This window comes from Varroa destructor, unplaced genomic scaffold, assembly GCF_002443255.2.
Source record: "Varroa destructor unplaced genomic scaffold, Vdes_3.0 BEIS01000007.1, whole genome shotgun sequence".
NCBI lineage: Eukaryota > Metazoa > Arthropoda > Arachnida > Mesostigmata > Varroidae > Varroa > Varroa destructor.
In genome coordinates, this window is record NW_019211460.1 from 27,197,100 (window position 1) to 27,209,214 (window position 12,115).

General features: G+C 39.1%; 1 protein-coding gene across 7 annotated transcripts in view; it reads left to right on the plus strand.

Annotated features, from left to right (window-relative positions):
- Positions 1-7,140, plus strand: part of LOC111254102 (uncharacterized) — a 93,957-nt gene extending 86,817 nt beyond the window's left edge. For all 7 annotated transcript variants that reach the window (XM_086974394.1, XM_022814613.2, XM_022814614.2 and 4 more), the window contains 2 exons: positions 774-993; positions 1,430-7,140. In XM_086974394.1, the coding sequence (XP_086830520.1) occupies positions 774-993; positions 1,430-1,669 (460 nt within the window). In that variant the 3' untranslated portion in view covers positions 1,670-7,140. The remainder of the gene's footprint in view (positions 1-773; positions 994-1,429) is intronic.
- The last annotated feature ends 4,975 nt before the right edge of the window (positions 7,141-12,115 follow it).

The following is a 12,115-nucleotide window of genomic DNA, read 5'->3' on the forward strand; positions in this document are numbered from 1 at the left end:
TATGACTGTTTTAATGGAAACGAAAAAGTACAATAACTGTATGTGTGATATGAACTGACGTAGAATTATTCTAGCTTAGTTCAAGATACGATCTCGTTGGGATTGAGTCTGATTCGGGTCAATCCTGTCGAGCAAGACAAGCAACGTCTGAATTAATGCGATTCAAACCACTTCCGTTTGTCCGTAAGTTACTTTAAAATACGAACAAAAGTTCACAGGTACGTGATAAAATATCCCACTTCACATGTCTGAATTAGGTTTGTAGAGCCTACTACTGTCACAAAATAGTTAACAAGGACTTCGACGAACCTCATTCTGGCTCTACCTATTCTATGGTCCGTTTGCTCGATAAAGATAATTCGATTAGGGACAATCTATTTATTTAAAACTTGTGACTAACCGACAGATTTTACTGACAAAAAAAGCTAAAACCAAATAGCCTTAGGAACGTTTACGTGGTAACGTTTTATGGAAATCTGTATAGTTAGTCGTCACCATCATTGGATCGGTGAAATCTAGTAAATATTTTTGTGATTTATTACTTCCTCATTTGCACATAAAGTCATTTTCTACCCTGGGTCACCGTGCTAGCGTCTCGCTCTTCAATTATTTGCACTTAATTACGAAAGTTATTATTTATGTATATATTTATTCTGTAAACTTAACCAAACTTGGGAGAAGCTGATGACTATACTCAACGTATACTATATTGTTTGTTTTCGCTGTTAGAGAAAGTTTATTATGAAGCTTCCCTTTTTCGTTTTCTGTTTTAGGCGGGAGGTTGCCGCTCTACAATCAGAGAATTATACCCTGGAACGTCAAGTATTCAGCTATCAGCGAAGCATATCTTCTTATCAAATGCAGTCTAATCAGAGCAATATGGTTCCGCTAGTTCCAAACGTTGGCAGACATCCCATACAACAGGGGCATCAGAGCCAAAGCGTGCAGCAGCTACAGTCCCAGGGTCAGATACACCAGCCCCCCACCAACATCGTACGTACCTAGCTTATCATAAACCTGTTCATACAATATCGTTAGACGATCCGCTAGCGTCTTTTCTCTGTAGCTGGTACGAGTATTACTACATCAAGCATCTTGTTGTTAACTGTGTATACTTATAACTAAAAATATCCGAGCCGAAATTTTTCTATTTGTTTTTAATTTTGTATTTGCAGAGTACCTAATCGGTGTTGGACTTGAACATTCATATTTCGTGTTATTATGAAGTGATTTTCAAAAGTAGACCTTTCGCGAAGGTTGCGTATGAGATGCTAGTGTGGCTTACTTTTTTTTTCTGTTTGCTCCAGCACAATATTAACAGTAAATAAGACAGCCTCATATTAAGGGTGCATAGACCGATTTTAATTTGAACTTTTTCCTTCGGTTGTTCGCTGCCATCTTCTACTGATGCTACCGTCGCCCTAAACAGAATCCCAGTTCTCGCAGCGGAGTAGCACCGTTAGGTCATGAAGTTATCGAAGACACGGATGAAATGCTGGCGAGAAGGCTGGCAGCGCACGGTCTCGGAAATTCGGCCGCAACTGGTCATAATCCCCTGGCGTACGGCCCAATACAGCCTGATCAGGCAGGGATGAAGCTTGGGCCACCTGATAATATGGGACGGTCAACTGGCTCTCCGCACAACAACCTAAATGACACAGGATACTAGTACTAAAGAACTCTAGCTAAAAAGATTAATTATAACCTGCTACCTTTATGAATATGATTTAGAACAGAACGCAATTACGATAACTTCGCATTGATACTGCAAGTACGCTCTTCTGCCTCTTTTCTTTCTCTAGCATAAAGCACAGTTAATCTAACCTTAGTATCTTAATAGTATATACCGGCTTGCCCTTAACACTCACTATACAGTCGGATGCAGTAGGTCAATTGTGGATGAATAGGAAATGCACAAAGACCTCCAACCCCTATTATGGATGTACGCGAGGCACTAAAAAGGAAGACAGGCCAAATAATAATGGGAAGCTATTTTCATTTCGAGCAGTTATGAAGAAAGACTTGACCTTTAAAGCAATTCAAGCAAGCTACCGATCCTTTCCGAATGGATCCCAAAGCAACGTAATCGAGAAGTCGAGCGGACTTGACTTCATATATGTGTACCTTCGATACCTTGAGCAATGTGTGCACTACCTATTACTAGAGAAAGACTTCGTCTCTAATTAACCACAGAATCCCGTTCGAGCCTGTCGTATTCAGCTTTCGGCGCGCAACATACAGACATACACAGACGAACGTGCACAAAGAAACTATGTAGGCATCATAAGCAGATGTTAGAAATGCAGGTCGTAACCTGTATTTATACGATGTAGAAGCATGAAGATGAAACACCCATCATACAAGTTATTGCACGGGTAGGTCTTTCAGATCCGTGCCTGGCAGCCCTCGACGATCCATATGAGATTGCCGGTTACTCGCCGACCGGCAGACTACTCATCACCTTCTAAGATAACTACATTGAGTTGGTATAAGTCAACGCTTATCTGTTCGCCCAGCTTTCCAACCCTCAATCAGATCGAGACTTGTGCCCCAACATTATATAACTGCTACTATTATTCACCATCAATCGCCTTGTCGCACACGCGTGCGACATATCAGTCTCAGTAAAATCACGTTGCTAGGCTAGAGCACCCATACCATACAGATTAAATTCATATTTCTGGGTACGCTACGTTTTTCCGCGGAAGTAATTTAATATAGGTAGGCTAACGCGGGTCCGAAAGACCTGTGTGTGCTAAAAGAAAATGCGTTGATGAAAAAAACAATAAAAAAAAAAAAAAAAAGAAAGAAAGAAAAGAAAAAGAGTCAAAAGGAGACGTCGGATCAAGAGTAATCATAAAGCGACACGCAAGGTCGATAGCGAGCTCTTACTGCACTTAATTTTATTCGTCACCCACCATCAGCGGCCTGCTTAACAAACAAACGAATTAATATCTGCACGGTGATATTCTATGATGTTGGTGACAGCGACCGGAACGCTGTTTGTTATTGAGCAAACAGCAAGAGAGGCTTGCTGTACCGCATGCTAGACTGTAGAGACCGCGTTGCCTATGTAAACCCCCTTCTTCACAAAAAGAAACCTATATATATGTTCATGGAGATATACGGCTACTCTAGGCTAGGATAGGTCCGAATCTAGGAGATGAGCTCCTTTTGATGAGTATAAATAGTTGCACTCTCGTACAGTTATACTACTACTTTCGGACAATCTTGCGGAAACTGGCAATGTAATCTATGTATAGTTTTATGATAGAATTGGAGAAAGATTGATTGAGCTTTGATGAGTGCTTTGTTACCTTGAGTACCCGTAGCTACTTATCATAGCAAACTCCAAACACGCATTGTAGCTATACAAGTTTTATATGGTGGCGCATTACGCAGATTGCTTCTGAATCACGTGACATGAGAGGTTGGAAGATCGACTGGATCTACAGTGGACTGCCGTAGTCTTTAGTTTAATACAGTATCCGATACTGAATTAAGGTCGACCTGCTGGTTTCGGGATATCGAGTCTGTGGGCACGCATAATGCAAATTTTCGCTTAAAACAAGAGCATTTGATAGTCGATTATGGTGTTTGCTAGATGATAGGCGGCTGTACCCTACGACATGAGTTAGTCGTAAACTCAACCCAAAAATTCAACCCAGAAACTAATATGTTGCGAATCCGCGTCCGCTCTAAGTGTTCTATTACTTTAGATGGCACAGCATCTTCACTGGGATAGCAAGAGATCTAACTATTTGGTCGAGTGCTAGCAATTAGGGAAGTGAAACCCAAATGGCGTTGACTGTGATTCACGCCGTCCTGCATCCGTTACAATTTTTATGTATTTGCCTATAATATTTTAGGTGACCTAGGCATTATTTCGAAAAGTGTGAAATTTTTCTATTTAAATCGTTTGCTCCGCGGTGTATATTTGAACTGAATAGTTACCGTATCGAGCGAAGGCTAAAAAAATTGTATAGACTTACTTGTCTCTCAGCATAGCTCACATTCCGAACATTTTTCTATGATCCTATTGTGCCATGGCAAGTGTTCGCTTGCGTATAGCAAACTTTTGTCCCTTACCCAAAACCTATCGGTTTTCAACTTCCCGACCAACATCATAGGGAGTGTAGAAAGTGCTACATTAGATAGTATTATACCAACATATAATGTGAGAAATATGCTATCATAGATTCGCATTATGACCGACGTTACGTCGGAGGTAAACGAATACACAAGATCCACGTGAAACCCATATGTTACACTACGAATGCTGCGATCGTACTTCAGCCGCTGGAGGCACTAGCCACGTTTCAATTGAATTTCGCAGCGGGCACCATCGATGCTGTTTGCAATATGTTGCTTCATCCCTATACCGCTATATGGTACGGCAGTTGCAACAACTGACCGTCAACGTGACGCAGACGAAAAAATATGATCACTATCAACCCGCATTCGCATAGTGAATACGCGCATCGGCCATGTTTGGCCAAACGCGGACCACAAACATCTCGTTTGCTTCCAGATCTACGTCGTCATTTTGCTGACCAATTTCATATATACGAGTATATATATATATAGTTGAAAGCTACTTACTTTCGTTTTACTCTCGGATCATAATTAACCATAACATCTAAACAGACTGTTCCAACAGTGAATGTCAGCTCACTCCGACAGCTGTCCAGTGTAAATAGACCAAGTCTGCTTTAGCCAGTTAAATGGATAGACTTATTTTTGCCGATCAGCTTACAGAGACAGAGTTTTGTTCTCAGAAAAAAAGTCAATGTCGCTTTGCCCTCCATTGTTTTGCAAAAGCGGGACAGTGTAAGGTGAAAAGCAACCCCACCAAAACAGCTGTCGGAGGTGCCTCACCTCTTGCCGTTCGTTCGTTCGTTCGTTCGTTCGTTCGTTCGTTCGTATTTTCACCTCAACTCGGCAAACTGACATGAAACTAATGATGTATCTATACAGCAAGTCCTAATGAACATAATAATTAATCCCAACGGCAGCCGTTTGAAGTTATCTGCGTCGATGTCTACTTACCTGGCATAGGGTAGATTTGAAGACGACTCATGGTACCGATATCGGTTTCATGAGTCTACGTTCCTGAGGTCGCAATCTGGAGTAATTCAATTGCCATACTTTGATCTCACACGCAATTCTTTCTCGTCGAATAGAAATGTCCAGTTGCTACAGTGTGCAGTGAAAGTTTAGTAAGACGTATTTGATGTCGTTGCCGTTTACCGGTGCAAAATTTCTTTCATCTGTACGCGTTTCATACAGCCCCGGAGTGTACATAAAAAAAATTTATAGATAATTATTACAATTCTATTGAACTTTCAAGAGCTGCATCATTTCTGCGATGTTTAATATCTAATGTTGATGTAAATATGTGAAAGATCTTATGGCATATTTCATTCATTCATTGCAAGTATATACAGGTAGATCTATGTAAGTACGAAACAACGGACGCGGCGTTAATATGAATAATAATAATAACTGTGCTTTACTACCGTGACTAGATAGAACTGTCATTGAGGAAGGAGAGAGTAGCAAAGATTATAGTTACGTTAACGACTTCTCTAAAAATAGCATTTTCCCGAAGTTAGCAGTATGGAAAACACTTCGGGCCTGCATCCTCTCAGCCTATACAGTAAACAGAAGGGAACTTTCAACTCGTTTCAATATATATACATATATATACACACACACACACGTCAAAATGGTGATAATGAGAATATTATTACGGAAAAGGGTAATGATAACGGTACTGATAGTACTTACAAGAAATTACAGCAGTCGGCTTCCAAGTCAGGCGTTTGCTCCTATTCAGGCTATTTTCTCGATGGAAATTCTTACAGGAAGTATCGAATGTACGTTCATGTGATAAGTTTTCTCGTTAGAAAAATTTCACCTAGTAGTCAGAATGAGCATCCGTCGTCCGCCACGTAAAAACTCGTATGGTAAACTCTGCTAGTTGAACCCCTTATGAACGAAACCACAACATCTGGTATCCTGGCCTGAATGCGGGAAAATGCCCGGCGTTTCGTTTAGCCTTAAAACGAGGACAACTTCTACAAAATCAGCATCATGCTAAACAAGTATGTATCCAAATACGTGATGTAATTCTTATGATGCTATTGCGTAAATTTAATGTGCATTATTTACCTCTCTTCAAGGAGATGATTTTTTGCGGCCATTGAAATAATCGAGTTGATTCAGGTCGAGGAACCTGTGAAACAAACCATACAGAAATAGACTCGAAGATATGAAGGCCAGCGGTTTGCGACCCATTATGGGTGGACGTCTGGTTTCGAAACTACCAAAACATCACTGCTCTTTACCATTGAAAGGAAAAAACAGGCTTTGTTAAAGTTATCGGTGTGGCGTCAGAGACCCAGTACTTTTAAGTCACAACAAGTTAGGCTGGAATACATTTACCAATGTATGTATATATATATATATATATATATAAATCTACACGTAACTCAGCCTTGCACTCACTCACTCACACAGAACTTCATTCAGCCATTCAGCCACCGAACGACGAAGTATAAGACTAGTCGGATATCGGAGCAAATTACTTTTAGCGAAGTTAGTTAGTACCATGCTATTATTAAGCTAAGCCGACTAGACAAGACAGAATATTCTATAGACATCGTGCTATATTATACTTATGGAAGTGATAGTATCGTCTGATTAAGCAATCGACCATCCTCTCAAATCAGCATAAATCTTTACACCGAAGATAAATGGAAAACAGCTTTTGATCTGCTTATAAGGTAGAATGCACACACACGCGCCAACCGAAAGCAAAGGAAACAGGTTCAATAAAATTAAAAATAAAACCATACGGAGTGGTTATTTTGTTCGGACCGAGACAACAGTATTCGCAGATACATTTATATACTATGTTTGCTTATTCTGCATTGCAGACAATAGATAACGGAAATCCATTAAAAGAATAACTATGCAATAATGTAGTCCGTGGAACAGAAACGGAGTGGCTCTCGCCACCCATCGGCGTCGAACTTCTGTAGTATAGGAATATGATGTATGTATACACACCAAATTTAAATAAATCAAGCATGCGTAACATATATGTATGTGAGCAACTTAATCCAGTAAAAATAAGATCGATGCATCTGCTAGTACCTTATTCTTCGTCTTCCTACAGAAAATTTGTGCTCACGCATAACAGAGAGTATTCGTTACGGTAACAAGGAGTACATTAAAGGCAAAAAAATAACTACGTTTAATAGCTACGTAAAAAGCGTTTTAGAAAGCATCAGAGAACCTTAACTGCAGCGCTATACGCTTGACATAATAAGCAATTATAATAACGCACGGCACGTTTTTCAGCCACGCGTCACGAAATTGAGCGACACGAAAGCCACATTTTCTTGATGACGTTATCTGTAGGAATGATAACTCACACTTTTAGAGCCTGCTATTGTCACTTTAATAGTATAAAACTCCTCGTGTCCTTCATGTTCAAAATGACTACTGCAAATTATCGTTTGTGAACCAGTTTCATATATATATATATATATGAAACTGGTTACAGACAAACAGTGCTATGAATGCTGCTTATGAGAACTTACCATCAGCGTCCGTCCTCGACGAGTTTTCGGCGAGTGAATTTAAACGTGGTCACCCAACCTTAATTTACGACAAACATGTAAAATGACCAAAAACTGCAACCAATAGCATAAGGAAAATGGTGCTAAGCGACCTTCGAATTAAAATTAGAGAGATAACAGAGGCACTCTTAGAACGGACGTATGCACTAGCTCTTAAAATTATAGAACGTAAAGGTGCATAGCCCCGGGTCTTGTCCGAGGTGCGAGGGTGAAAAAGATTTCCCATCATTCAGAAGGGTTGCGGCAGACCCTCACGCAAATATACTTCAACTGCATCTTCCACAATGGCCTAGAGCGCTTGTCCAATTCGCGAAAACGTACCAGTCACCAGGACCCGTGGTCACCTGCGGACTGAAATATCGGCGCAGTGCTGCAGCAGCAGCACGAGCCGTTAAGACAGTAACCGGGCGATAAGGACGTTAACGGGCTAATAGATGCTTGATATTATATTAATTGGTCTGTATATTTAAGAGCGTAGCACACAATTCTATAGAACCAATCTTCGACCGAAGACGAAGCTGTTATGCTTATTACCAATAAATCCATAAAATTATACGACTGAAGTGAGGCATGATGCATTGTTTTGGCGAGTAAGCAAAGCGCGAGGCTAGAATCCCGGTTGGCATTAATGCCTCAACCGAAGATCGTTTTTGAGGGCACTGTGCTCTAAGATGTCTGATCCCAATGCTCGCCATCATAACGCGAGTCAAACTTTTTAGGATGTCGGCTCATTCCCACATGTAAGGTCGGATTAAACAAATTAATTCCACGTGCAATTCACCCGTGTTGCCACATTGGGTCTTTAGGTCATTTTTCTTGAATTATGTAACACGTACGTCCTCGTTCCGCTTTTTCGGTTTGCTCGTGTTAAACCCGAAAACCCCCGCTTCGTCGAAATACTGGTCATTTCCTACTAGACGATGCGGGTTTCCGTGCATTCCACGAACGAAAGTAACCCGGTCGAGATATTTCCAATTGGAATAGACCTTTATTAGATAGAGAAGAAACAAACAGTTGTGGAAGCGTGGTATAGGAAACACCCTATGTAAGGTTTGCAGGAGTGCTATTGTCATACACCTATCTGAATATGCATAAATATTACTTATAAAAAAGTGGTTTTTAATGTTTGATATTTAGATTTGACTATGTTCATGTAAATCCTATTGCTGCAAAAGAAAGACAGTGAACGGTAAATATACTTTATCTCCATTGAGCACGCAGTATCAGCGGGGTCTTTCAGGAAGCTTTTGAAAAAGATTGATGTGGTTCTTACGGAGCGGAGTCCGCACCGAAAAACAGTACAACAACTTCTAGAATACAACTTATAGTTTAAATAACTATCGGTCGTAGTTAAGGTAGAACACCTAAAAATGCTGTACTAAAATCTCTTTTTATATTTGTCTAATTGTGTTATGTGTTCGTTAAAATCACGTTTTACTGACCTAGTTTATCTAGGCCTATCGCGATAGCGTTAGAAGAAAGCGTAGTAATTCTGAGTCTTCAATTAAAAAAAAATCGCACGCACAAAGTAGGCACTGGAATAGTGTATGGTCTAGGGTGCTTTGGGGTTACGTTAAGCGTCCTAGGCGACGATACCATAGCTGCTTCTGCCCTATTTCAAAATATTCTGTCATCTCTCTGGAACGAAGGATGATCGGAAAGCTACAGAAATCTCTGTTCTAAAAAGCTGCAACTTTGAAAAAAGGTGCGGTATCGAACTTCGACACAGAAAAGTTGCCGGTACATCACAGGTAAGTAGCCCTTCGATGGCGGCAGTAACGATGGCCAACTTATTGAAAATTGAGGATTATGAACACGCCTTACGACATCAAAACGCGAAATTTCCGTTGTTGATTGTTGAAACTGTTTCCGAAGAAAAAAAATTCACGCGTTACAAAGAGAACCTTGTTAAGCTGCGTAGTAGAGAATGCTATTGACACAACAGTCTGTAAAGACAAGCATACCTAAATATTATAAAAGGACGTAACTTAATTCGCAAGGAACTTTCGTATTATAAGATTATATTTCAAAGCGATTCCTACGCAAAGACGAGGGTCCAAGTAAATTATCAATAACAATATGGCACCACATGGCGGAAGATACCGTGTTTCAATAACCGTGGACAATCGAGTCTAATAATAACATCGTATGCGCTCCAATGTTAAGAAAATACTTCAAAGTCTTATATGAACTTGGACATATATGATGGACATAGATGCAACATATCTCCTTAGGGTTTTAATCAAAAAACCTATTACAGCACGAACTTCATAGAAAAACTGTTTCTTCACTATAGAATAGCTTAACGTAAATTAACCTACTACAAAGACTGCCTGAACAAATTTATTTCTCGAAAAGGTTAGGTTAGGTTAAACTAAATGCGAGAAGCTATGTCTAGTTTATGCTTCCGGGATAATTTATTGATAAGATACAAGTAACAGCCTTTTTTTTTTTTTTTTTTTATATGCAAATGGACCCTTCCATCAGGCGTAAGTGTGGAAAGACGACTACTTCGAGTTCGGCATTACTCAAATCGAAACAATACATTAACTCAGTGGTGAAAAACTGCGGGGATTTCAGGAAACCATTCGTTGTTTACGTATCTTGCGGAAATGCGTGTTTCCCAAGAATATTCATGTAAAATAAAGGTACAATAGCTTGAAGACATAGCAGAATATTGAGAAACCATAAACAAGATTGCCTTATAATTGAAAAAATTCTTACGTAAAAATTGCATATGTCAGATTGGTCATATGAAATACTTCTAAAATTAATAAAGCGAAAATATTGTATTGCGTTTAACGTGAACGCGATTACGATAGAAAAAAAAAAAAGAAAGAAAGAAAAAGATTTTTTTAAATACATTCTTGATTTGTCACAAAAAAACTAAAATAACTGGGTTAAATACTTACTATTTAATATGGCATGTTCTATACCCTTTTGCGTCTTATATCTGTGTCAAGATGACCAAGTTTTTCTGCCAGCAAAAAAAAAAACCGTCTGTGGAGGAAACGGCCTCTTTGCTGTCAAGATGAATATTTTAGCTCCAAACTTGTAGCTGGAAGGGTATGGAATAAAAGTTATCATTGAATTCTATCAAGCAGATAGAATCGTACCAATAAATTATCTAGACTTTGAAAATGAAGGTTTGGAAACGGCCAGGATGGTTAGGAAAAAAGATACCGCTATAACTGAGTCAACTAAAAGAAACGGGAAAAATTCTGATTATAGGTTCGATCAAACAGAAACTTCGTGTCTATTACGACCATGTTGACTCATCGACACACAGCAGAATGACCCATTCCGATATCTCTATCAATCTCGCGGAAGTTTTCCGCGAAGGGAATCGCATACACCCATTAAGCAAATATGCCGAAAAATCAGCTTCCGGTAAACGTTCAACGATAAGGATAAATAGATACACTCCACCGATCCGGTTGTTATATACTGGGTAAATAAGGTGAATTTTTTTTTCCCAAACTTAATTAGCTTAAGATGGAAATGGCATTGGCGTTATAAGGTTCGATAATGAAATTGCGGACAAAGCAAAAAAAAAATTTGAAAAAGTATTTTATCCCCTTCTCATTTTATTTCAATGCGTTATTTCAAATTTAGTTGATGATATATGTATAGGGCAACGTTTACTCATCGCTTATTGATATTTGTTTCTCTCTAACCATTTGATTATAAAATGTTCAATCTGTTTTGATATTTAATGCAATAAACCACAGAAAAATAAGCAGTCTGGTTTGGATCCAAGCAAGTTAACTGTGGATGAGAAAATCTACACGAAGAATGAGAGAATTAGGGTTATTATATTTGCCAGAAAAAAATAATTCACAGACTGTTTCCGCTGTGATTAGATATGAACTCGTGCTGTAAATTTCTCCATCGGTCCTTGTAGATTTCCCCTCAAGGTATTTGATGAACGTTGCTCTGTAATTACTTATATCACATTGTTATTAATTGCTGGGAACGCATAAGTAACCAAGGAACTTAGAAATTCTGAGTCATTATTTGTTGCTGAACAACCTTGAAATTATTTGTGTACCGTTTTTTTGTATTTGAAATATGTGTACCTTGTACTTTAATAGGATCAGCACAACTGTGAAGTATTAAAAGTTCTTTTTTTAAATAGGACTATCTTGATCTATAAGCTCCTAGTTTGCGCTAAGTTTCTATTTATTTTTAACGAAGTGACGGGAGCGGGCCCAATCATAGAGACCCAAACCTATTTTAAAGCCAAGCGCGTTATCCCGCGGGCTTTCACCCAGACAGGACCTCTCTGTATCTGTAATCATGATTAGTAAGGATAATATTCAAGAGCGGAATATAAAATATAAAGCGCGCTGAAAAATCTTCACTAGGTATAAATATTACAATATTTATGAACGGACACTATTTATACTAAACATAAATGTATTATGACATCCCGGCTGTAAACAAACGACTTTGTAAGTCTTTTG